This window comes from Lottia gigantea (genome assembly GCF_000327385.1).
Source record: "Lottia gigantea unplaced genomic scaffold LOTGIsca_146, whole genome shotgun sequence".
Lineage (NCBI taxonomy): Eukaryota > Metazoa > Mollusca > Gastropoda > Lottiidae > Lottia > Lottia gigantea.
In genome coordinates, this window is record NW_008707735.1 from 458,768 (window position 1) to 486,225 (window position 27,458).

The 27,458-nt window shown below is 34.9% G+C and overlaps 4 protein-coding genes across 4 annotated transcripts; 3 read left to right on the top strand and 1 right to left on the bottom strand.

Moving 5' to 3' along the window:
- Window positions 1-261: 261 nt before the first annotated feature.
- LOTGIDRAFT_200624 (hypothetical protein) lies at window positions 262-2,900 on the bottom strand (the record flags this gene model as incomplete). The annotated part of the gene is made up of 3 exons (XM_009050195.1): window positions 262-1,977; window positions 2,374-2,550; window positions 2,857-2,900. Coding segments are annotated over 3 exons (370 nt in total), but the record flags the coding sequence as incomplete, so codon positions are not given.
- A 779-nt stretch (window positions 2,901-3,679) lies between these two features.
- LOTGIDRAFT_238461 (hypothetical protein) lies at window positions 3,680-7,641 on the top strand. Its single transcript, XM_009050196.1, has 9 exons — window positions 3,680-3,721; window positions 3,809-3,855; window positions 4,332-4,423; window positions 4,647-4,706; window positions 4,956-5,060; window positions 5,400-5,697; window positions 6,038-6,171; window positions 6,435-6,541; window positions 6,791-7,641. Exons 1-9 carry the CDS (start codon window positions 3,702-3,704, stop codon window positions 6,807-6,809), a joined length of 882 nt encoding a protein of 293 aa, XP_009048444.1. The 5' UTR covers window positions 3,680-3,701; the 3' UTR covers window positions 6,810-7,641.
- Window positions 7,642-8,990: 1,349 nt separating this feature from the next.
- LOTGIDRAFT_173011 (hypothetical protein) lies at window positions 8,991-21,774 on the top strand (the record flags this gene model as incomplete). Its single annotated transcript, XM_009050197.1, has 30 exons — window positions 8,991-9,045; window positions 9,381-9,530; window positions 9,890-10,006; window positions 10,343-10,534; window positions 10,814-10,939; window positions 11,177-11,308; window positions 11,570-11,683; window positions 12,046-12,183; window positions 12,429-12,539; window positions 12,863-12,913; window positions 12,963-13,076; window positions 13,269-13,437; window positions 13,728-13,929; window positions 14,040-14,232; window positions 14,532-14,660; window positions 14,806-15,022; window positions 15,202-15,295; window positions 15,578-15,681; window positions 16,120-16,335; window positions 16,676-16,845; window positions 17,055-17,183; window positions 17,571-17,696; window positions 17,978-18,094; window positions 18,392-18,622; window positions 18,952-19,080; window positions 19,364-19,521; window positions 19,749-19,990; window positions 20,325-20,519; window positions 20,816-21,000; window positions 21,548-21,774. 30 exons carry the CDS (start codon window positions 8,991-8,993, stop codon window positions 21,772-21,774), a joined length of 4,533 nt encoding a protein of 1,510 aa, XP_009048445.1.
- A 403-nt stretch (window positions 21,775-22,177) lies between these two features.
- Window positions 22,178-23,888, top strand: LOTGIDRAFT_173012 (hypothetical protein; the record flags this gene model as incomplete). Its single annotated transcript, XM_009050198.1, has 6 exons — window positions 22,178-22,263; window positions 22,523-22,717; window positions 22,897-23,023; window positions 23,252-23,321; window positions 23,594-23,655; window positions 23,763-23,888. 6 exons carry the CDS (start codon window positions 22,178-22,180, stop codon window positions 23,886-23,888), a joined length of 666 nt encoding a protein of 221 aa, XP_009048446.1.
- Window positions 23,889-27,458: the final 3,570 nt, after the last annotated feature.

The window sequence follows — 27,458 nt, forward strand, 5'->3', positions numbered from 1 at the left end:
TGTGAAATCTTATTGTACAGTGGTGGGGTTAGGAACTGGGGGTGCTAATAGAGGGTAGGGAGACAACACTGTCAAGGTCGAGATTCAAAATGCAGAAGAACTGGAAGCATCTGAGGTGCAAACTTCTCATGTAGGTTTGAAGGGATGTATTTTGACACATATTTTGGGCATTGCAAGAAAACTATGTGTTGAAATTTCAAAGAAATGAAGTGGGGTACAAACAAAATTCCCCACCCCCTTAAAATAATTCAAACAAGAATTCAAAAAAATGATATTGAATATATTTGATTAGAAAACTGAATTGAGGTTATGATAGAGTATATTAATAAGTTTATTACTAACATAATCAGAGAAATTTATAAACCTTCATTTGGAAAATTGATCCAAAAGTTTTTTTGAAAATTATCATTTTAGTACATCTGTAAAATACAATATATTGCAAAAAAAAACCTTATCTCTTTTTCTCAAAGATCTTAAGTTTTGAAAAACTAAACTAAAATTTGGCATTTGATTATCACAAAGATTATAAAACAGTTATCATACATTTATATATATTTATATTTACATTGTCCAGGGATGTTGACTCATTATTTTAAATGCCGGACAAATATTTTATTTTAAATGCCAGACAAATTTTGTCCATATTTTTGTGCGGCAAATTGTTGCATTTGAAAATGTTTTTCACTTATCAAGAACTGAATTCTCCAGTCATCTGATTGGACAATAACTAATTTAATTCTGAATCTAGCTTTATTAACCAATCAAATTGTCTCATTTTAAATTCTCTGAATTTCATTTTTAGCAAATATCAATATAAAATGCCCTGAACAGAGTGACTCATTCCCAAACTCCAATATTAGACATGACTGGCAAATGTAGACAAATTATCAAGATGAATAAATGCAAAGATGTATATATTAAAAGCTAAATATAAAAAGCAACATTATCTATGTTTGCAAATAAAATCTCTATCATATAAGGGCATAAAATCTATATGCATTTTTGAAATATGAAACCAATAAATTGTTAATGGGACCCCCTCAACATAACTACTCTGATGGGGTAAAAAATGAATGTGTGAGGCTCACAAACATAGCCCATTCACAACTTCTTTCAAATTTTGACCCATTAGCTTAGTTTTGAAGAGATAGTCACAAATTTGCACACAAAAAAATTTGCATATTTCTATATGCTTTAAACAATATGAAAATGTTTGCTATAAAAAGTTAATACTTGCGTAAAAAATTCATTTTTGCAAAAAATATAAAAAGAAATTTAAATTCCATCCAATTTCATTTGGGTCCTAAGTAAAAGAAAAAAGGGCCTAGATATAGGAGATGGGAAAATGGGGTGGAGTGGTCATTTTCCTAATAATTTGACAACTGACATATCTGTTGTTGAGGAGATTTTGAGAAAAGGGTTCACCCCTTCCCCCATAGTCCCTCTCCTCTTTATATTTTCTACGGCCCAAAAAAAACCTTTAAAAGAAGTGGTTTTAACGACTAAACCTTGTCAGAAAGTTGAAATAAAATGAAAAGAAAAAGCTATGAATTATCTGAAGAATTGAAAATTTGAACGTCTAAATATGATGCTAGCTAATGCTCACACAAATATTTCAAAATATCAAAAAAATCTCGAGGAAAAAATACGAAAGTCAGCAATTTTTATAAATGAATAAAACGGCTAACTATTTCTCTATTCAAATCACAAGAACAAAACATATATTGAAGAAATGGCAATATTTAAAAAGATTTGTATGAGCATTAGCTAAACACAACAAGAGTGACACCTCTCTAACTGTGACATGACATGACGTGTTGTCATGACATCAGCTACTGTTGCCATTCTGTTGTGAAGGGCTGACTGGCTGCACATTGACCGGTGGCATCAAGACGTTACGTAATTCTTGATTGAGTTGAGTTATAGCTGGGTCTTGTTTCTCATAGAGTTTCACTGCCTGCGTAAATCTCACTAAACCTGACAAACAAATAATATACCAAGATATAGAGAGGGGTGCTTAGTTAGTGTAGGAGGGGTTATGGTAAGGGTTGGGTCTTCTTTGTTGGTACAATTTGACAGTCAGAGACTTTTTGGCACCTGGTCTGATAAATTGTGCAACACCTTAAACAAATCAGTTAGCAATGAGGGAAATTTTGTCAACATTCACTCTACCTTACATTTTTTCAATTTACAACAGCTGAGGGATTTTTAATGTGTATAGTTTGTAGCACACAAGGACTTGGTTTACTATCACGTCTGAACCACTAGAAGCCTTTTCTTCATCGGGCCGTCCTACGAGCATCACTGACAGTGGGAACCACATTTTAAAATGACCAAAAAGGTTTGTTCTATAATGAAAATACAAATACGTACCATCTCCATCAGCAGGGAAACCATATTTCTCTATAATACCCATCTGTATTTCTGTAGCGATAGGAAAGAAGATCTGCATGGTCCGTAACATATCATTACCAGCGAGTTGTCGTGCTTCTTCTAGTCTGTGACTATTATCTTCCTGTTTAAACGCCAACATAACATCATTCAGAGCCGCTGAAAAACGAGGAAAGATTGAATCAAGTTGTAATGGTTTCGTTAGCGTGATACTGTACCTCAAAAAAATATTGTTACATGTAATGTTGCAGATAGCCAAGATATCAGCCTGCATTAGGAACATCAATTTGCCCCACCCCCAACCTTTTTCCTGAAATGCATACCATCAACATTCAATGGCTCATTTTATGCCAAATCCTTTGAAACGTGCTGAAAATTTACGTTCGGCCCTAGCACCACATATTCAGAGAAAGTACGAACGAGTTGTTATGATAATTTATCGAGATTAAAGCCGTGAAAACAAACCTTTGCAGTCGTCCAGTGTAAATTCTTGCATGGCTGCAGCCATAATGAAAAAGGTTGTACCAACCGATAAAATGTTTTGATTTTTGGCTTTTCTTTACTGAAAGTTTTTTTTATAAATATTCAAAGAAATGGCTGGTAGTAAATGAAACAGGCAATATTTCTTTGTTTTTTCAATTTTGTCATTTATGAATTTATCGTTTAGTTCATATTCAATTGGCATGGGCTATTTTCCACGCATCTGGTTAAGAAAAGCTGATTTCGCTTCATTATAATATTATATTAGAATTGGAAATTGTTGGTGTATTTTGCAACTATGCTTGTAACATTTTGTGGCAAATAGAATTGATGTTCCAATGAGTAAGGCCATACAGTAAAATATAACTCCATGGCTAAGACTGGCCTATCTATAGACAGTGTTCATAGAAGAGTAAGTAGGTCCATATTCTGCCTTTGATATTGTTTAATCCACGCCTCTTATAGCAAGATAATTTATTTTCACGTTTATTTCCCTGTGATAAATTTATTCATTTTAAAAGGCTTTTGTTTCATGATTTGACTTTTGAGAATTTTGACTGTTAGACAATTTTCCAATTTTCTGTGTGTGGTAAATAGCCTCAGTCCAATAAATCTGGAATTCTTAATATTCTAAAAATCTGTTCTGCATTAAAAATAACATGATAGACTGGACGAAGTTTTATAAAATGTATTTAGACAAAATATACTAAATGAAGAGTGTTTTTCAACATTAAAAAAATTAAACATAATTTCGTTTTAAGTTTCAGTGGAGATCTCATTCCACAATTTTGGATAGCGCGCACCTGCAACTTCCGGTTTGAAAAATCAACATGCCGTCTTTAGAATCTGAGTAGGTATTTTTCTAATAAAAAAAGTCGTATTTTTATCCATTAATTGATGCCGATCTGTGTTTTATTATCGTCTGTTTGTCTTTCAGAAGCAAGGGGATCAGTTGGGCTGAACAAGTTGAAGCCGGCGATGAAGGTAATGTAGCCAATATTGAACCTCTGATTTCTGGATTTGTATTTTTGACAAGTCTTTTTCCCCTTGTTCCATGCCATATGTTTTAAATATCTGTTGAAGTCTTGAAGTTTGCTAATTAGCTTCTGAGGTTTGATAAGTCGTTTACTAAAGATTTTTGACCTTAGTAGAAATTCTCTTTTAAAAGGCATTTGTTTACTTGTATCTACAATAGCAAGCATTTCTGATGAGTGCACTCAAACATGGAGATCTATTTTCTCTCGAGAATGAACCAAGTGAAAAACAACACGAAAATTGTGCATGAGAGAAGTAAATTTGAAACAGGGCTAAGCTGACCTTACACCAGATGGTAACTGTCAAAAATGGCTACAAGAGGTTTGAATAGAGGCAGATGTTTCAGACTAGAGAGATGTTATTAGTAGATAAAACCATCATGCAATGAATACGTCTAATCCTTTTCTTTTTTTAAATTCTGTCAGGTTTGCCGCCAAGCTCTGAAGATTTTGATGAGAAAAATGGAATTAAAACCATCACAGAATATAAATATAATGAAGACAATAAACTAGTCAAGGTAATATAACCTTCACGTCACACTTCAACCGGGTTTCTCTACTGGATATCTTCACGAGAGAGTTCCTCATTGTACACTGCATGGCCTTGTGCGTCTTCATTGGCCCTATCAGGTGTAGAAAAATATAACATCAATTTTCATTTGGTCAGAATTCACAAAAAAAATCAGTCCTTTTCATTTTTTAAGGATATTTATTGACTGATTTTGTATTTTTGGATTTCAGATGGTGAAAACATACAAAGTGGAAACAAGAAAAGTTTCTAAATCAATCGCTCGAAGAAAGGTAAATTAAACCAACTTGCCAGACTTCTGTAATATAAACTGTCTAGGTTTTTATGAAGGAGCTATGTGATTTTTATACATTTCTGGTAGTACTGAAGACTATTTGCAATCCCCAATAAACATAGAAAACTTTTCCCTTTAAGAGTCAAAGTTGACAGGTTCAAGATTTCAGTTGTCTTGATTCCTGTATTGCCATACAATCTTTCCCTTTTATTTGTGAATTGATATGTTAATGGTTTTATTCTACTAGAATTGGAAGAAGTACGGTCTAGCAGAACGTGATCCTCCAGGACCGAACTCGGCTAATACTATTATCTCAGAAGAAATTAACATGCAGTTTATCAACTCCAGAGATGTAAGTTTAATTAAATATTACCCCTACTATTAGTTTCTGATCTTCAGAATCTGTGATCAGACAGTAGTCTATGAATGTATTTTTGTATTCATTAGAATAATCTAATCAAAGCATGTTAGTCCAGAAAGTCATTCAGGAGAGTCTAACTTCATTAAATTTTAACCAAACTTGATTGGCCCTTGTTTGTAGAGACAGCAGTTATAAGATGACCCATGTCAAGTTTGCTGAATTGAGAAATATTCAGCTTTTTTTTCTTATTCATTAGACACTATCTTCATAACAAACTGGAGCAGAAAATGAAGGTGTAAAACTCTATTTATTTTTTCTTGACAATTTCAGCAACAACCAGAGAAAGAAGAAGATCCACTCGCCAAGTTGAAAAGTCAAAAAATTGTACAATGTCGAATCTGTAAGGGTGACCATTGGACAACAAAATGTCCTTACAAAGACACATTGGCTCCCTTACAAGAACATTTGACAGAGGATGCCAGTAAAAAAGCTCCTGGGGAGGGTGGGGCAGGACCAGCCCCTGGTGCCCCTTCAGCTGCCCCTAAAATTGGTGGTAAATATGTGCCCCCTAGTTTGAGAGATGGAGCTAATAAGGGACGAGGGGAGACTATGGCACAAGGCAGAAAGGGTAGGTTTGTTATTTTGTCCTCATCAATCAAAAATAATTGCATCTTGTAATAGGTGGGTCTGAATCTTCCTCAAAGTGATAGAAATTCTGATACCATGGCAAGTGCTTTTGAGAATGAACTCAGTATCAGCTTCAACTATACAGGTCACTCTCAAAAGCAAATTTTCTACTCTTAGGCTAATCAAAATGAATGAAAGCATATTTGAGTCCTAGGTTGTTTAAGAATAGTACCTTTTAGAGAAACATAATGAAATCAATATAAACTGCTGAAGATTTTGACAAGGAGTGGGGTCTTATTCTTATGTCTATGAAACATTTAAATATTTTCTGTTTATTCCAGATGAAGCTGCTACTATCCGAGTGACCAATTTATCAGAAGAAACCAGAGAAACAGATTTACAGGAATTATTCCGACCGTTTGGACCCATTTCTCGTATTTATTTAGCTAAAGATAAACTCACAGGACAAAGTAAAGTAAGTCATAATTTTGATGAAGTATCATTTCCAAGTTTTTATTTACTATTTCTTTCAAGGGATGAGTTATATCGATAAATATGTAAATTAGAGTAAGGGAGGTTATCCATTTCTCCAACTCACACAGATTAGAACCCACGACCACCATTTCATTTCATAATCTATCTGACTGCTGTAGTATATCTAGATATTGAATAAAATATTGTCCTTTCAGACAATTCAAAGATCGTCATTATAATTGAGTTGTTCTATGATTTTTTCAGGGGTTTGCGTTTATTAATTTTCACCGTAGAGAAGATGCAGCGAGGGCTATAGCTGGGGTTTCTGGCTTTGGATATGATCATCTTATTCTAAGTGTAGAATGGGCCAAGTAAGTAAAACTAAATTGGCTTTAAAAATCCAGATTTCTCACATGGGCCTCTTATTTTGATTTAAGATATGGGTGTCGGTGCCAAAAAAATTTTTATGCTATGGCTATTTTTGGGGGGTGGGGAAGACACAATTTAAAAGAAGACATGTTGTTTTTGTTGATTAAGCCATTGTTATTAAAATAAATTGTAAGCTAATTTAGAAGCATTATTAAAAATAATATTGTTGATTTTGTCTTTTTTTCTTGCAGGCCATCTGGAAATCAATAAGACTGGCTGTTCAAAACTTTTGGAGGAAAAATAAAATTATAAATAATCAAATATTGTAAATTAGGTGGAAAAAAAAAAGGCGTAAAATCTTAGATCAAGTATTTATTTATGTGAGTTTTTCCATGGCCCTTGCTTTTGAGATTTGGGCTCGTCTCTGTTCTCTCCCTCCCTGCTGTCTTTTAAACTCACTTTTGAGTGCTGGGTCCACATCAATATCTCATTTAAATATGTAAACAATACCAAAAGGTTTACAAAAATACAAATTTTATTAAATACTTGAATTACAACCACAAAATAAATCAAAATTATGCATCAATACTTGGCATTAATCAAAATAAAACATAAGAATATAGCAGAACAAAAACTAAAAACTGTATCTTTTTATGTGGGACATCTAGTTATGTCAAAATGAATCATATTTTTACATGATCAAGGCAGGATGTAATTTGTTCCATAGAAAGTTTAGGGGTGTCAACTGTCAAATAGATGACAGGTGTAAAACATGGGAATTACGATTTCTGTGAATAAATCAAATCTAACCATTTTACTTTAATTCTTAGAATAAATGCAGCACTCATTAAGTGATTGAGCAATTACTTCGCAGAATATAGAGGGGATTTAAATTACCAATCACATGATTTAAATAGTTTTAGACGATTCAAACAGTTCCTCATTGGAAAATTCCAAACCATTTCCAATCAAAGGTGACTTGATCCATGGGCTGATCCATGAATATCTCCAATTTCTTCCGAAGGACATCATCAAGTTTTTCTCTAAGCCTAGATCATAGAGTTTTATATTCTGAGCACTTTCAAAAGTAGTTTGACCTCTTAGAATATTTCCTATATGATAAATCAGCAAAATTGTTGAGAGTCCAAAAGAAATAAGGCATACCGATGTCATAAATGCAGAACCGACCGTCACTGATTCTGAAACACCAAACGTCCACGCTACAATGGGTAGGATCATTAGAAATAAAGTCTTAAAACTAAGTCCATGTAACGTATGATAGGCATAATCAAAGTTTAAGATGTTCGCGTAAGTGGCAGCAAGAAACATGAAAAATAACATATGAATATAATAACGTTGATTTGAGAAACCAACACAATTTCCAGTGAACGAACAATGGTGGTCTCGTTTCAACACACATTTGTTGCAGGTAAAACAATGAAATGATCTTGGTGGAGAATTACATTCGCATCCGCTACAGAAACGCCAACCCTCTTTCAAAATGACAGGCAGCATCATCCCTTTGGTTCCATTTTCTGTTGTAATGAGTTTGTACATGTTGCCCATAACGTTCACATACAAAAAAATAGCACTTAACACATGGATATAGTAGGAAAAGGTTCCATGGTGACTTCGATAAACAAAAGGCAAAACCACGAACAATTCAAACACCAACATTAAATGGACTACGCCCACTAAAACGCCCAATGCAGCCATGTCCGCAGCATCTTTGGGCAAGTAACGTTTATAATAGTTCTTGTCAAACATCTTGCCAACCCCTCTCGACAGGAAAAATCAGAAAAATGGCGAAATTCGACAAGATATCACATGTATTTTTCAAGTTTCGCAATAAAAGTTTCCTGAATAGAAGGGTTTATTCTACCTTCTTCATGAAAACCTCCAATCAAGGGAGTCAACTCGTGCACGCGCTTGATCTGGATTCTCTCCCTTTGATCATTTAAGCAGACGAAAATTCTGGAAGCGTTCAAAAACAAAATGGTTCGCTACAAAGATTCAAAATTTCTTTTGTAAGATGACCTTCATTTATTTATCCCCTCGTCAGCCAGGGTAGACCATCACTGCAGTAGGTGAGTCGGCTAGGCTTAGTGCTTACATTGAACAAATATTACAAGGGGCAAGGGGCTGGGCCTACTGAAAAGGTAGAGACTCAGTGGCGGCAGTGGAGGGAAAAGATTTTCAAAAAATGACAAAACGTCGAAATCCCACTGAGCATCAATCGCTATAAGATTTCAGTTCAGAACTTTCTTTCAGTGAAACAAAAGGGACGAAAAGAAATCGTTTAGCGTGACTGATTGGAAGTCAACGATTGGCCTATTTCGGTGACCAGAATGCACGTGCTTGACGACTGGCGTGTTATATTGATAGTGATAGAGAGAGAGATGACATCTACTCATCGTCCACTATCAGTTTGAACACAAAGCTTTGGTCAGTATGGTGAAAATATTCACCTTGGTTCTGTTGGCAAGCTTGTTTGTCTCTTCACATGGTAAGTAGCCTAGAGAAGAACGGCTATTACAGGCTAATATATTTATTATGTTCCATTCGATTTCCTTTGAAATAGGTCAAGTTGATATCATGTACTTCAAAGAAATTTCCTAGAGTCTTCGATTCCTCAAAGGTACGGTAATATAACAATAGGCTATATTGCATAGAGTTATGAATAGGACAAACCCTCTCAGCCTTACAATGGTAGGTGAGCCAACTTGAAAGAAATGGCTTGCCTATAATGGCTGCAGTTACCTCATTGAACCAGTAGAACATGCAGGGGGTGTCCTCCCCTAAAAATAATCAAGCTCATGTGAGAAATGTTGGTATTGTCAGGTATACTATGGGATTTATTTGGAAGCAGTAAGCCAGTGAAGAATTGTACAACTTCCCAGTTCCAGTGTAAGAATAAACACTGTATAAAGAAAGCCTGGTTATGTGATGGATTGGAGGATTGCTTGGAGGGTGAAGATGAAGCCAATTGCAGTAAGTACCATGACAATTACAAAATATTATCCCAGTTAAAAAATGTGCTCAATACATAAATTGTTGAGTGAATCAAACTGTGGTTCTAAAATTTTGATACTGGTACTAAAAAACCTTTGTAATTTGCATTCAAGCATTCCAATGGTTAATGGCTTTATATGTGAGTGAAATAACATCCAAATAATGTGTTGAGAACAGTGATTTCATTGGCTGCTTTCTTTGCAATATTTGTAAGCTACTGTTTAATTGGATAACATTATTTCCCTACCTTACTTATCTTACATATATTTATCCATCTTTTTCTTCATCCATTTATCCAACTATTAATCCGCCCGTTAAGTATATTATCTATTTTCTAGCGGTTGAAGTGTGTCCGATATCGTGGTTTAAATGTGACAATGGAAGATGTATTGATCCAGATTTTAAATGTGACGGCCAAGATCAATGCTCTGATAGATCAGATGAAATTAGTTGCTGTAAGTTGTTTTTTTCTTTGATCTCATAGTTGAAATAAGTCAATGCCCTATGAACTACAAACTGAATGTTTTCAACAGTTGAAAATAGAGTAGGTTAATGGCGCTACCTGGAAAAAATTCCCTCATTGCACACAGCATGTTGCTGTCTTTCTTCGCCAAATCAGTTATAGAAAAGTAAGACTCAAAATTTCCAAGCTGGTGGTTATGTTGTAGTCCTACCTGCTACACCATTTCATAATTGACGTAACCAAGCAAAACTTTTTCTCTGTCTTTGTCTTAAACTGAAGAAGAATTGTATTAATGATAGTTTGTCTATGTTAACTGTTTTATTTCCAGTGAACTCTGACTTGAAGAACTGTGATTATAATAGTTTGTCTATGTTAACTGTTTTATTTCCAGTGAACTCTGACTTGAAGAACTGTGATTATGATAGTTTCCGTTGTAAGAGTGGAGGAGAATGTGTCCCTAATGATTTTGTTTGTGATGGAAGTGAAGATTGTAATGATGGTTCTGATGAACATTCTTGTGGTATGTCATTTCAGTAAGATTGTCCCTGAAGGTCATTTTAAGCCCATGGTGGTGCACAAACTGGTTTATTGTTGTCAACAAAGCATCTGGGAGACTTGGTAATTTTGAAGCCTTTTAGTGCTTTTCATTGCATCATTTTCCTAAAAAAAAACATAACATAGCATTTAGTCAAACACCAGGTGGTAGACAGGAACCTTGAAAACCTCATATTTAAAAAAAATATTTTCCTAAAGGTTTGTTCAGTATTCTTGTAAAATATGGGTGTTTATTTCATTATAGATCAAGTAAATTGTGCCACTGATCAGTTTCTGTGTCCGAACACCACCCTATGTATTAACAGATATCAGATGTGTGATTTGATACCAGATTGTGTTGATGGTGCGGATGAAGCAGACAACACTTGCCGTAAGTTTTTCTTAACAATCATAATTACTCATGAGCAGAAGAGCATGTTTGTGAAACCTTTGTTTGGATGTGACAATAAACTGTTTACGTTGGTGTTTCTCCAACATTTGGAAATTAAAATTAAAGGTTTTTTTATAGTGATCTTTACCTGTAAATGTTGGTGAAAGATAAGATGTTGTTTTATTTCAAGACACTCTACATGTAACTAATACTGATTGTATATTTTGTATATACTAGATACAATAGAGAGATGTGAAAGAACACCAGGAAGTTTTATGTGTACTAACTTAGAGAAATGTTTAGATGTAAGAAAAGTCTGTAATGGAAGAGATGATTGTTTAGATGGGTCTGATGAGCCGAAAAACTGCTGTAAGTTGGATTTTGAAGTAATTGACAACTAGTGTTACTCTCCTATAGAAGCACTGGCCAAGGTGTCAAGAGAGAAAAACATTACAGGAATTCCAATGCATTATAAGAATACTCCACTGTGTCTTGCTGTAAAATTGGGTGCTGTGGGACTGGTTTTGAACCCTGTTTCCAAAACTATCTATCCTGATGAGGATTGTATATCTGAAGCATGCTTTGAGCTCTAGTTTATTTTGATATTTAGCTCATTATGTAATCTTTCAGCTATGGAATGTGCCAAACTAGGGTGTTCACAAGCTTGCGCTCCAGTAAAAGGAAGCTTGACCTGCCTCTGTGTCAGTGGACTAGAATTAGATAAGGATGAGAAAACTTGTGTTGGTGAGTTGCACTCTCTATTTTTTCCCTGATTGCTCTCTTAGTGACATTCTTTAAATTTTGGGATGAGCATGTATGCCAGTTCCTGACATTTATATTGAAAGAAGATTCATGTAGTTATTGCTTTTATCTAGAATAATTTTACCTGATTGTCTACTGAATGAATTTGAAAAGTATTCTTTAGATCTTGGGATGACGGTGAAAATTTGTACTTGAAGAAAGAGTAAGCTAATTATACATCAGAATTTACCTGACTACTCACTGAATGAATATATCAATCATTATTCTAATCCACGTCAAAGTATATCAACCCCATTTAAAATGGCTGAAATTGTGGATGTATAAGATTGATTATTTTGTTTTAGATACAGATGAATGTCTGTCGAAGAAAACCTGGGAATTACGCTGTAGTCAGATTTGTAAGAATTCTGTTGGAAGTTATGAATGTGACTGTATCCATGGTTACGAACTAGAACCAGACGACCACACCTGTAGAGTACCAGGTAAGTCTAAAATTAGTAAACACAAATACTAACCATCTGATCGAAAAATCAAAATCCAAAACAGGCAAAACATTAGTAGCAGCAAATGAAATTTTCATATGAGGAAGGATATCAATTATAAATGAGTAAGTATTTCATAATGGAAAGTGGTATCAGGTGTCTAGTAGAGTAAACATACCCTGCCTGGCACCACAAGCCTAGTTTATCTTTAGTCTTTGCTATAAAAGTTGTAATTTGTGTTTCAGGGAAGGAAGCCATCTTGTTTTATTCAACCCGTACATCTATAACTCAGTTAGGATTAAACTCGGGAGATACGTCATATTTCAGAACAGATTTAACAGGTATCTCTGCTTTAGGTAAGATGGTCTTTAGAATAATTAATGATTTCTCATTAATACAAAGTCATGAAGTTATAACTTTGTAAAGTATCCTTCCCATTTTATAACTCGTGTGAATAAATTATAAGACATTCCCAGAGGATTTGAAAGTTTTTCTCTTTTGAGTTACAATTTTGGGGGATAAACGAAGGTCCTTTGGGCAGAGCCTCTATAAATTTTGCCTTTCTTTATTAATCCACTCTGTATATAGAATAGTAAGATTAAAAACTATTTCATTTTTTCACCTTTGCTTTCAATTTGGATATTTGTATTGAATAAACTATATCTTGTATCTATTTCAGCTGTAGACAATAGTGGTAAAACTATAATCTTCCATCATTGCACACTTCAAGGTGTTGTCAAATATTTTGCTTAATAAACTGTATCATGTATCTATTTCAGCTGTAGACAGTAATGGTAAAACAGTGTACTGGGCCAGTAATACAGATAAGAAAGTTTATAAATCAAGAACAGATGAATGGATACTACATCGTCGTCGAGCCATCATCTCTGTTGGTACGTCACATTCTTTATTTCGTTTCTATTCTCACATTGGCAAAAGAAGTGGTTTTTACGACTTCCTTGCTTGCATGCTGAAGGTTGTGTAGGTGAAATATCCCTCATCAATTGAAAAGGAGAAAAGAATATGTTACGGGTCAGACTGGATCAGAAAAGTAGGATGTAAAACTCTATTTCATTTTACTCTAGGACTGGTCAGTGTAGAAAGTCTAGTATATGATTGGGTAGGAGCGAACCTGTATATAGTGGACAGTGGAAGAGGGGAGGTTGTAGTCTGTAAACCAGATGGTGTAAGCTGTTCTGTTATTCTCAATGAACTACATTCACCAACCTCTATTGCTGTGGATCCACATGCTAGGTAAGCCAATTCAGTTTTGTTTAATGGCCTGGTTAAATATGGTGGGTAAGCTGAGCTAGGAGAAATATCCTTGTTTGCCATGGTGAAATTGTCTTTATTCAAGAATGCATACCAGAAATATATTTAATGAGTTATTGCCCTTGTTCTTGGAAGTGCATTCAATATTCAGCTCTGTAACATACTAGAAGGCAAACTTCTTTACTGATTTCAACGAAACTGGGTGAAATTTGACCAGTTTTTCAATATAAGATCAATAAGGATGTTAAACTCTATTTCATTTCTCTGTCTAGGAATCTGTACCTATCAGAAGCTGGTAATACGAGAAAAATCAGTAAGAGTTGGATGGATGGTGATAATAAACAAGATTTTATATCAGATAGACTTGGTCAACCTACATGTCTTGTTATAGATTATACGATTGGTCGATTATACTGGGCTGACCTAACTTTCGGAGTGATTGACAGCATCAAGCTGGATGGAACAGATCGACAGGTAACTTAACTAGCTTTCTGAGTCTGTTGGTCTGTGGCACAGATTATGTCAGTATTTATATTGATATGTTCAAACTTAGGGTGTAAAACTCAGTTTAATTTTATCTTTAGGTGATCTTAGCTCATGAAGTTCACCACCCGTCCCTTCTGGTGGTATTTGAAGACTTGATGATCTGGTCAGACCAAGTGAAACATACTCTGAACTCAGCTAACAAACTGAAGGGACGAAATAGAACTCATCTTGTCAGTAACGTACCTCGTACAACAGCTGCTGTCGTGTTACACCCCTCTCTACAAACACCAGGTAGGTTTAATGCTTCTTGTTCTATGGTAAGAATAATATCTTAAGATTGTTCAACGCTGTCTCCCCTGTCAGTGATGCCGGTTGGAAATAGGCCCTATTGGTTTGAGTGGGACATAAACAGGCCTCATGTGCTACAGGCTGTGCACGTTAAATATCCCTTGACAGTTGCAATTTAAAAAAGAGTAACCTTCCTTAAAAAAAATTCCCTCATTGCACACTGCATGGTTTTGCCTCTCTAGCTCACCAAATCATGTGCAGAAAAGTTAGGAATTAATGCAAATTTATTTTTTAACTTTTAGATGTGTTTGGTTCACCGTGCCAGCTAGAGAAATGTAGTCATATTTGTCTATTAAGTAATAATGTAGCCAAGTATACATGTGCCTGTCCTATAGATTTCCAGCTTGGGGAAGATCAACACACTTGTCAGAGTAAGCATTCATCAATTTTATCTTTCTAGTCCTTGAGGTGTGACATTAAAACTGAGGTGCTTTAGCCTTTATTAGGTACTGAACAGTAGGATGTTAATCTGCATTTTTCATTAATTTCTGTTGATTTCTCCTATTTTTTTTTTAGGAAAAGGTTCCAGTAAGATGTTATTAGTTGCTCATGATTCAGATATTCTTCAGTTCTCGTTGAATTATATCGGGGGTGATCCTTACACTATCTATTCCTCTGACGATGAGGAGATCCAATCACTAGGGTATGATCCAATCTGTCAAGAAATTATCCATTCTTTTCTCAAGTATGATCATCCAGTCATTTGTAAATCATCTTTAGACAGCAACCAAGAGTGAGTACTAGTACAGTTTTTTTAATGTTCGTCTGTATTTTTACATCCCAAGGAATTAACCTTGTATGTTTAAGTTTCACCATTAAAATTCTGAGCTTTGAGGTCCCAATTAGTCTTGTTTAGTTTTGTGTAGACTTTTAAATTGAATTATTATCTTTGCCAACAATGTTGTTATTCAGACACAAGATTATTGTGAAGGGAGACATGAAGAAAATTGCCAGTTTAGCTGTAGATTGGGTGGCACGAAATGTCTTCTGGATAGATTCAGGCAAGGTGAGAAAATAGTTTTACATCTTGGTTTTTGTTTTAATATGCCAATTAAGTGACTGCAAAAGTTTACTGAAATAGGATTATCCTCATAGAAATCATATTGAAAAGTTGTGTACCATAACATAGTGAGTCTACATGTTTTTTTGATATTTAAGTTTATCAATTCGATATCCCTTCAGAGAGTCAACAAAATGTTCCTTTGGTAAAAAGGTTTTGTAAACTCAACATCCACTTCAGAGAGTCCACATAGCTAAAACTATTTAATATTAAATTCATTATTTTCAGAAAACATTGGAAGTATCACATATTGATAAAGAAATACGATCTGTTCTGTTGACACCAGCTGATCTTGATGAACCTCGAGCCCTGGCTCTTAATCTTCAAGATGGGTGAGTCTTCATCTTCCTCGTGAAAAGAGTAGGTGTGTCAACCTGGCAAAATTTCCCTCTTTGCACGCTGCATAGCACCGTCCATCTTCATTGAATTAGGGTGCATTTCATTTTCCTTGTACATTGTTGAGAGAGTATACTAATAACATGCTGTTGTGATAAAATTTCCCTTATTGCACACTGTGGTGTTGCCAAGACTTCATTGTCCAATGTGCATTCAAATTTTTCCAATAAGCTACTAGCCATGCACTATAGATTTCCTGAACAGGTGGAATTTAGAAAAGAGACTAAAACACAGTCCATGAAAAAATTAACTCATTGCACACTGCAAGGTTTTTCCCGTCTTCAGTATCCTGTACAGAATAGTTTCGTTAATTTTTTATTAGGCCAAGCAGGCTTTAAAATTAAGATATAAAACTCCATTTTATTTTATTTTAGAACAATGTTTATATGTGATTGGGGCATGGTGGAAGCGAGGATAGACGTCTGTGATATGGACGCAGCACACTGCTATCATCTTGTACGTCACGGTCTGGGTAAACCAAACTACCTGACTATAGACTCAATCACAGGACGGTTATTCTGGACAGACGCCAAGCTGGGAGAAATCTGTTCTGTGACTTTAAATGGTGAAAATAAAATGACACATACTGTGTAAGCAGCATTTTTTAATTTCAACAATTTCTGGTTGGGTTTGATCTCTGATTTTTCAACCTGATGTCCTTCAAACAGTGATGCAGGTCAGAGGGATTGTTGTGGAAAAAGCATGTATATAAGTTTAAGATACTTGAAAAAGGGTGCATTAACACCACTTTCATAGAAAAATTTCCCTCATTGCACACTGCATGTTGTCCACCTACATGGTGCAGAAAAGTATGATGTAAAACTCCATTCATTTCATTTCCAAGTCTAAAATTTCTCTCATTGCACACTGTATGGTCATCATCATCTCTCAATAGTAGGGTGTAAAAGTCTAATTTGTTTGATATTGTAGATCAACTGAAGAGCCTCTGTCACTGGCTGTAATGAATCAGATGATGTATTGGACTGACTGGAGAACAGATACTATACAATCTCTTAACCTTACTTCAAAACAATACTCTATATTACACAGTAGAATGGAGGGTAGAACAGAGTTAACACTAATACACCAAACAATACCAGGTAGGGTTGAGGTGAGGGTGGGGTATTGAAGGAGGGATAATGTAGGGTAGGGGTGAGGTATAAGGGATATGAAAGTGTGGGTGGGTAAAACTGGGTGTGTAGGTATATAATCCTAGTCGAATTCTCAGTTTAAATTGAACAAATTTATAACAATTTAAGTGAATTATCAAGTTTTTTTTATCAAGAAATATTTGATCTGTCTGTTTAAGTTGTGAATGGTTGTAACCAAGTTGATAATGGAGGATGTAGCCATGTTTGTTTAGCTAAACACAAGAATAGTAAAACTTGTCTATGTCCAGATAATCTCATACTAGATGATGACTTGCTGACCTGTGTTGGTAAGTTTGGTTTTTTTTTAATTTTATGGATTATGGAATTTCTTGTATTCTGAACACAATGATTTATGATTTTGGCTCGTCATGAGTTATTTTGATCATTTCATTTCCACTACCGTACTATCAACAGAGTTCATTTCTAAATTCCAAGAGGTTGACATGGAAAAAGCGTCTAGTTGTTCTGATGGGACAATAAACCAAGGCCCTCTGTACTACAGTCTGTGTATGTTAAAGATCCCTTGACAGTTGGAAATCAAAAAAGATTTGGCTAATGCTAAGGTCCTGGCAAAATTTTCCTTATTGCACACTGCATAGGATTGCTTGTCCCTAATAGTTCAGTCAGGAAAAAGCATGGGAAAGGTCTTTCTGAATTCTTGTGTTTTATTATAGAAGATGATTATAGTTGTAAACCAGGTCAGATAAAATGTCGAGTAAATTCAACTTGTATGGACCCCCAGCAGATCTGTGATGACAACATCGACTGTCCAAACAAAATAGACGAACTTAATTGTCCTTGTAAGTCAACGTTTTTATAGGGGACTGTCTTTTTAATAATTCTCTGAAGAATATTGAAATGATCTTTGATACCTTTTACTGTGAAAATTTTTAGCATTGGACAGCTTTTTGGTGCTTTAAAAATTTTATTATTGCTATTATGGTTCAGATAAACTATTTTTCATGGTCATTATCTTATGTTAAGTTTTTGAGATTAACCCCAGAAAGAAGGGGTGCATATTACACTTATAGTTATATGGTATTTGACAGTTGAACTAAAGAAATTATTATATCAATTTCAGCCAAGTGTAAAACGGGTCATTTTCGTTGTTCGGATGGTAAATGTATTCCTACAAGATGGATGTGTGATGGTACAGTAGATTGTATCAATGGAACAGACGAACAAACTCAAAACTGTAGTAAGTATTCGTTCATTGTTGTTGAAGGGAAGAAACAACCTATTTTACAAGGAAGATAAAATAGTTTCATAAGAATCCTGTCTACTAGCTAATCCTAGGTCAAAACCCTTGGCATTTATTTCACAAGGATAACAAATTAGGTTTGCGAGAATCCTTTCCACCAGCTGGTCCTTGGCCAAACTTCTCGGCATTGATCTTTCCCGGATTAGGCATACCCATTTTACAGCTGGGTCGACTGGCTTTATAACTATCCAAAATAATACCTAGTAGATTGTTGATATACCAATTCGTTTGTAGTTCCTCAGATTTGTACCAAGCGACAGTTCCGTTGTTCGGAGTATCTCTGTGAGGTGAAGTCTGTAGTATGTGACCATTTTGAAGATTGTCCTAACGGTGCTGATGAGAGGAACTGTACAGATAAATGTCCTCCTGGTCATTTTCAATGTGATGATGGTTGGTGTATAGCAGAAGATAAGAATTGTGATGGAATACAGGATTGTGCTGATAAATCAGATGAAGTAGAATGCAGTAAGTTTTGTTGATTTTTGATTTCTTCAACTGATAACATTGTGTATAAATAAATAAATAAAAGATTAAGGATGTGAACATATGAGGAAGTATATCAATTATACTTGAGTAAACATTTCATGGTATCAGGTGTCTAGAATAGTAAGCATACCCTGTCTGTCACCATACCTGTCTTTGCTGCTTAATTGTGTAACACTCAATACAGGTTTCTGGTAATTACTGACACATTATGTATATTGTATATAAAAACTATTTAGTTTGCTGCGTGGCCTGGAGGTTTGTTTCCTGGACAGAATCATTCTATTTCTTTATATTCTGCAATCTTACAGCTGGTAGTGAGTGTGCTACTATGAATGGAAACTGTTCTCATCAGTGTGAGAGTCTAGGAGACCAGTATAACTGTTCCTGTTTTCAAGATTATGAACTGGCTGAAGATGGCACAACTTGTCTTGCTAAAGGTAAGCTAATGCAGCTCTCCTGACAAAATTTCCCTCATTGCTTACTGCATGGTCTGCTTTCTTGGCCAAAGTGCCATCGCAGCATAATTCAAATGATACCTAATTAAAGATCAGACTAATGTATGCAACTGTGCTGGTAATATTTCAATGTTTTCCCTCATTGCACACTGCATGGTGTTGCCTGTCTCCATTAGCCCATGCTGTACTAGGAAAATCAATTCATTTCACTCTGTCCATAGGTTTGTTGAAATTCCATTATTTTTTTCAAATTGTCTACTGCCAGGAGTACGTCCATATTTACTGGTAGCTAATTATAAAGGTATACATAGAATATCAACTAACGGACAGACTGGACAAACTAGTATAGTAGACTCTAACACACCAGTACTAGAAGTTGATATTATAATGGATACTGGAACTATTGTCTGGTCAACCTACAATGTAAGTAAACCTACAGTCAAACTTGTATTAAGAAATTGGTCAAGGAAATAATTAAAATTGGTCTCTTACTGAAGGTTGTTGTTTAATGAAGGGCCAGACTGAATGAAAATATAGCCAATCAGATCCCTCGAAAGAAAAAGTTGGAAACATTATGGCTTATTGTTAGAGACTTTCTAGAAAACTATCTGTCTGAAGACCATTAGTATTGATGTCTGTATCTATTTCAGGAAACAACGAATACAGCCACAATTCATACAGTAACTGGTAAACAGTCTCATATAGTGTTAGAAAAGACTGGACATATCTGTAGTCTAGCTGTAGACTGGATCACTAGGATGGTTTACTATACAAGCTATACCAATACTACTGGTTCTATAGGATGTTGTCAAGTTGACTCAGCGTTATGTACGACCCTCGTCTCAAGACCAGATTGGACTCCCATGTCTATTGCTGTTCATCCTTTGAATGGGTTTGTATCACTTATATTTAAAAATAAATAAAACAAATAAATTATTAGCTAGGTTGTTTCTTGAAAGGGCTGCCGAGTTGTTAAACCCAAATACCACATAAACTTTAGCTCTGTGAACTCTCCAAAAGTGATGCCGAGTTGACAAAATACCAAATGAATATTATTAGTTATGTGGACTCTCTGAAGAGATGGTAAGTTGACAAACCTAAATACCAGTACTCTCTATCTTAGGTATCAAATAAATATTATAAGCTATGTGGACTCTCTGTATTGATTATTTGTTTTTATAGATTAATTTGATTGATTCTGATTGATTATTGATTGATTATTTCAGACTATTGTATTGGGTAGATAAGGAAGAAGATATGTTATTGATGAGTTATCTAGATGGAAGTTTTCCACAGATCCTAGTTGATTCTGGAGTATATAGTCCTGTCAACCTGGTTATAGATTACGTTAAAAACATCCTCTACTGGATTGACGACTTCTTTGGTTGGATGAAATCATATGACCTTAACAGTGATCATTTGTAAGTATGAAATTCAGATTCCTTGTTCAAAAGAGTTTGTGGTAAGAATTTCTCTGTAAGATTATCTGAAGTTAGGTTGATTTGGGTTTTATATATGTAAATAGTCTTCAAAACTACCAAACTGTGCGAAAATAGCATAATCCCTTAAAATATACCTCAACTGAAAAATATCATGTTCATCTTCTATGCATGGTAGAGCATCAAGAAAAGATGAGACGTCATTTTAACTTTCAAACAGGGATAATTCTGGACACATAGATTGGAAGTTTCAAAGGAATATTTTAATGTATTTGTAGACGAATTGTACGTCAGACGTTGTTTAAGAAGCCGAAGAGTCTAGATGTATTTGAGAACGTTGGTTATGTATCAGATTTAGGTGGTATTAGTCGTGTTGGTCTATATTATGGAGAGACCAATATTATGAGTAGAATTACTAACCCCACTGGTTTGAAGATTGTTCACCCTCTTAAACAGATTAAAGGTATTGTAGCATGTTCTTTAGGAGTTTAATACTAATACTGCATCAGTCATTTATTTGACACCCCTCAACATTCTATTGAACTCTTCCTAATTTGCATACTTTCTGTCATGATACTGTATATATATATGATTGGAAGAGCTCATTTCTAAAATTATGGGGTTTTTCTTGCCCCTACAATTATATCCAGTCTGATTTGTAGCTCCAACTTTGTTCTTGAGCTCGCTGTACCTTTAGACTGTCTTCATGGTGTAGAAAAGTAGGATGTAAAACTCTATTCATTTCATTTGTACCTTTAGAGAATTATTATAGCATAGACTATAATTCACTACATGTTAAACCTGGTAGTAGAGTAGAGTGGTATCATGTGTTTTAAAAGGGTAAACATACACTGCTTTTCCCTTCACTGTATTATTTTAGGAGTTTATCAATGTATGTATGCCCCTAAATGGACCTTTGATCTAGACTTCTTGTGTGCCAGCACCTGTAGGAGTTTATGTATGTCTCTATTATTGTATAGTTATATTAAAAGTTAATGATGTAATTATAGGATTATCTCTGTGTAAAACTAAGTCATGTCAATATTTATGTGTTAATATTCCTAATGAAGCTCGCTGTCTCTGTCCTGATGTTTTTACTCTCAACATTACAGACGGAAACTGTTACGGTAAAGTTTTTTTAATATTTTCCTCCAATGATAGTGTGCGTTATTGCAATGTTGGTATAGAGCAGGAACTGGATCCAAAATTATTTCCGAAAGGAAAGAGGAGGATGTAAATAAGCATCTAGTTGCTTAGATGATATAATAAAGATTTGTGTGATTCAGGCTGTACAACGAAGATCACTCAATGTCCCTCCTAGCAGACTAAAAGATATTGTCTGTCTTGAATCAGAAGAATATAAGTAGAACAATAAACCCTATTCCATTAACTCTATGAGGAGTAGAAATCTACCACATTACATCTCTATTTCATCTTATGTTTAAGATCTTGAAGGGAAGCTGTTTGTTCTCCCACCATCTTTAAAACAGCCATCCAAAACTATCCTTCATCACTTACCTATCTTGTCAGAATCGGGTCAACATGAACTTCCAGAAAAGGGTTTGACAGAGAAGTCAAAGAAAAACAAAGCAACATTTAAACTACATTCACATGATAAAGTTGAAACTAAGATTTATAACATGGCGTCCAATCAAACTAAGAAATGTAGTTTGACGTGTCAAAATGGTGGTTTCTGTCAGATGGTTAGAGAGGTTATGCAATGCAGGTAGGTGTTAGTTCTGTATTTATTTTTATTTACATTGTACAAGAACGTCTGGAGCTGCAGAGGTTTCTCGGTGTCTAGAACCAGGGGTTGTTTCCTCAATAAAATACAGACACATCGCTATTTTGTGCTAAAAAATTTAATTTTAAAGCCATTGTGGTCATTAATGTTTTAATGAATGCCCCAATTAAACGATATTAGCCATGTCGATTCTCAGAAATACATGTGCCACTGTGATCTAACAGTAATTCTATTGTTTCAGTTGTCCACCAGAATATACAGGCAATCAATGTGAATCAGCAACATCATCTTCATCCACCAGTCCTCAACCTCTTGATGATCCAGCTCATACTGAAGATGATGGGGACAGCAATCTATGGATAATTGGTCTCATTCTAGGATTGGTTCTAATTGTTGTTTTTGTTAGTGGTTTAGTTTACTATCTACGATCCAGAAAGTAAGTTCTTTTAGTCTCTTTGGATTTTTCCAACGTTTCCCACCTTTATGAGTTAATTTATGTCGGAAGAGGCTATCTTGCAATAAACACTGCGTTGTCTATATTCATTAGTAAAATCTGAGTCAGAATAGTAGTAAAAACTAAATCAGAGATAATCATAATGTTGAATTTTATTTTAGCAAGGATGTTAGTTTAGTGAGCATGATAAAATACCGGAACCCCAACCTGGGTAAACGTTGTGAGGAGGTAGAGGAACTGGTGCCTGAGATCAGCTTTAATAATCCTAGCTTTCAGGATTGTGATGATGTAAGTATTGTTGATTATTTCACTATCTAGTTACGCTCCACTCCTGTGTGGTTCCTCAAAGGATTATAATAGGTTAGGAGTAGGTCTTAGTTAAATTTCCCTCATTGCAGACTGAATGGTGTTTACATATCAGTTTAGTTCCTTCTTGATCAAGTTTGTATTCTAATTTCGACATAGCCGTGGGATATTGGCAATTTGTGGACTGATTTCTGTTTTTGTATATTTAAGAAACCACCACTACCGCCTAGAAACACTCCCATCTGTCGTAACTTATATAATATTACTCCTAAAAATCATGGTATTCATTTGTAAGTATTGAAAACTACTCTTGAAGTTTATCTTGGCCACCCCATATAGTGTGAAATGAGAGAAATTTTTCTGGAACAGATGCATAGTAACTCTTTTCAGATTTTGTTGTTGAGGATCTTAAAAACAATTTACAGCCTGTAGCAAACAGGGCCTCTTGCCCTAGACCTCGGTCCTGCTTCTCTGACATAGAAAAATCTTTCAGTCCCTATTCACTCTAACAAAAAAATCAACGTAAGTTGACCCTAACATGAAATATTTCAGTTGATAGCAAGCTGGATTGTTGTCCTCTGGGTGATGAGGTGCTGTGGGTTCGAATCCTCATGGTAAGAAAATTTTGATGCCTGTGCCAATGCTTCCAAGAGTCAGCTCAGTGTCGGCTTCACCCCCTAACACCTAACCACTTAGTATTTGATTAAAAAAATTGTTGTAGGTGAGCCAAGACCAAGCGACTGGAGATTGGTGGATGACAATAATGGATAAAACAACCAGGCAATCTGTAGACTCGGCCTTCATGTCTCGTCATAGCTTCTGTAGTAATAGCACTGGTAGTCAATAGACTTGATCTTCCAGTAGAGAATTGAATTTCATACTACACAATCTAAAACTCTAATGGTGTTAATAGACTAGAAACAGTGTCTAGTGTTATAGATACGGTAGAAGATAGAAGTTCTGAAACGATATGCTTCTATTTTCTACTGTATCAATAATCCAGCACCACACATTGTACCACACATCAGACACCCTACCCAGTCTATACAGACCCACAATTGGCCAGTTCCATTTACCATAAAGTTCATGTCATCCACAATTAGTTCATAGTCTGACAAAGATAAAGCACGTCTTGGATCATTTTGTTTCTAAACAGTTTCTGTTTTACTGGTTGGATGAAAAGTCAAATCTATGTAAGAAAGACAACTACCCCTGAAGAATTATGCCATGTATAGATGTTTTGAATTGACCTCTGTATGCATAAATATCTGAGGAAGTGTTTCAATCGGATTAAGACTGTTTTGAATGGTCCACAGATGTGCATGAAATATCTTTGTCCCATGGCAAAGAATTGTAATAAAACTATAATTTATTTGTTGTTTCTTTGTTAAATTTGTTATCAAATGTTATATTATCCACAGAACTTAATAAATTATTTTTCAGTGTTCATTTGATGTGAGAGGGGGTCTATCAGTTATAAGATTAATGAGGGGTCTTCCACTTTGCTGCACGATCTGCATACTTCCCAGCCCTTCCCACCCCCTCTCCTACCCCCTTTCAGACTTTACAGAAGTCAGCCACCTGAGATGAAAAGGACAAAGTGCAAGTCTTTTATGTTTTCCTAATTGCATAAAAGGGATGTTTGTCTATTTGCATAAATGGGGTGTTTGTCTATTTGCATAGAAGGAGTGTTTTGCTAATTGCATAAATGGGGTGTTTGTCTATTTGCATAGAAGGAGTGTTTTGCTAATTGCATAAAAGGAGTGTTTTGCTAATTGCATATATGAGGTGTTTGTCTATTTGCATAAATGGGGTGTTTGTCTATTTGCATAAAAGGAGTGTTTTGCTAATTGCATAAATAGGGTGTTTCGCTAATTGCATAAAAGGGGTGTTTGTCTATTTGCATAAATGGGATGTTTCTCTAATTGCATATATGAGGTGTTTGTCTATTTGCATAAATGGGGTGTTTGTCTATTTGCATAAATGGGATGTTTCTCTAATTGCATAAATAGGGTGTTTCTCTAATTGCATAAATGGGGTGTTTGTCTATTTGCATAAATGGGATGTTTCTCTAATTGCATATATGAGGTGTTTGTCTATTTGCATAAATGGGGTGTTTGTCTATTTGCATAAAAGGAGTGTTTTGCTAATTGCATAAATAGGGTGTTTCGCTAATTGCATAAAAGGGGTGTTTGTCTATTTGCACAAATGGGATGTTTCTCTAATTGCATATATGAGGTGTTTGTCTATTTGCATAAATGGGGTGTTTGTCTATTTGCATAAATGGGATGTTTCTCTAATTGCATAAATAGGGTGTTTCTCTAATTGCATAAATGGGGTGTTTGTCTATTTGCATAAATGGGATGTTTCTCTAATTGCATATATGAGGTGTTTGTCTATTTGCATAAATGGGGTGTTTGTCTATTTGCATAAAAGGAGTGTTTTGCTAATTGCATAAATAGGGTGTTTCGCTAATTGCATAAAAGGGGTGTTTGTCTATTTGCATAAATGGGGTGTTTGTCTATTTGCATAAAAGGAGTGTTTTGCTAATTGCATAAATAGGGTGTTTCGCTAATTGCATAAATAGGTTGTTTTGCTAATTGCATAAATAGGGTGTTTGTCTATTTGCATAAATGGGATGTTTTGCTAATTGCATAAAAGGGATGTTTCTCTATTTGCATATATGAGGTGTTTGTCTATTTGGGGTGTTTTGCTAATTGAATAAATAGGGTGTTTTGTCTATTTGCATAAAAAGGGTGTTTCGCTAATTGCATAAATTAAGACACACACCTCATATATGCAATGAGCATAACACCTAATTTATGCAAATCCTATTTCCTATATTGTTATCCTATTTGCATAAATTAGGTGTTTTGCTAATTGCATAAAAGAGGTGTTTGTCTATTTGCATAAATGGGGTGTTTGTCTATTTGCATAAAAGGAGTGTGTGTCTATTTGCATAAATGGGATCTTTGTCTATTTGCATAAATGGGATGTTTGGCTAATTGCATAAAAGGGTTGTTTTCCTAATTGCATATATGAGGTGTTTGTCTATTTGCATAAATGGGATGTTTGGCTAATTGCATATCCTACTTGCATAAATTAGGTGTTTTGCTAATTACATAAATTAAGACACACACCTCATATATGCAATTAGCAAAACACCTAATTTATGCAAATAGGTTAACACCCCTTTTATGCAAATAGACAAACATCCCATTTATGCAATTAGAGAAACATTCCACTAATTGCATAAATGGGGTGTTTGTCTATTTGCATAAATGGGATGTTTAGCTAATTGCATAAAAGGGTTGTTTTCCTAATTGCATATATGAGGTGTTTGTCTATTTGCATAAATGGGATGTTTGGCTAATTTTATAAAAGAGGTGTTACCCTATTTGCATATATGAGGTGTTTGTCTATTTGCATAAATGGGATGTTTGGCTAATTGCATAAAAGAGGTGTTACCCTATTTGCATATATGAGGTGTTTGTCTATTTGCATAAAAGGGATGTTTCTCTATTTGCATAAATGGGATGTTTGTCTATTTGCATAAATGGGATGTTTGGCTAATTGCATAAAAGGGTGTTACCCTATTTGCATAAAAAGGATGTTACCTTATTTGCATAGATGAGGTGTGTGTCTATTTGCATATATGAGGTGTTTGTCTATTTGCTTAAAAGGGATGTTTCTCTATTTGCATAAATGGGATGTTTGTCTATTTGCATAAATGGGATGTTTGTCTATTTGCATAAATGGGATGTTTGGCTAATTGCATAAAAGAGGTGTTACCCTATTTGCATAAAAAGGATGTTACCTTATTTGCATATATGAGGTGTTTGTCTATTTGCATAAATGGGATGTTTGGCTAATTGCATAAAAGAGGTGTTACCCTATTTGCATATATGAGGTGTTTGTCTATTTGCATAAAAGGGATGTTTCTCTATTTGCATAAATGGGATGTTTGGCTAATTGCATAAAAGAGGTGTTACCCTATTTGCATATATATGGTGTGTGTCTATTTGCATAAATGGGGTGTTACCCTATTTGCATAAAAAGGATGTTACCTTATTTGCATATTTGCATATATATGGTGTGTGTCTATTTGCATAAATGGGATGTTTCTCTATTTGCATAAATGGGATGTGTGTCTATTTGCATAAATGGGATGTTTGGCTAATTGCATAAAAGGGGTGTTACCCTATTTGCATAAAAAGGATGTTACCTTATTTGCATATATGAGGTGTTTGTCTATTTGCATAAATGGGATGTTTGGCTAATTGCATAAAAGGGGTGTTACCCTATTTGCATAAAAAGGGTGTTTTGCTAATTGCATAAAAGAGGTGTTACCCTATTTGCATATATGAGGTGTTTGTCTATTTGCATAAAAGNGGATGTTTCTCTATTTGCATAAATG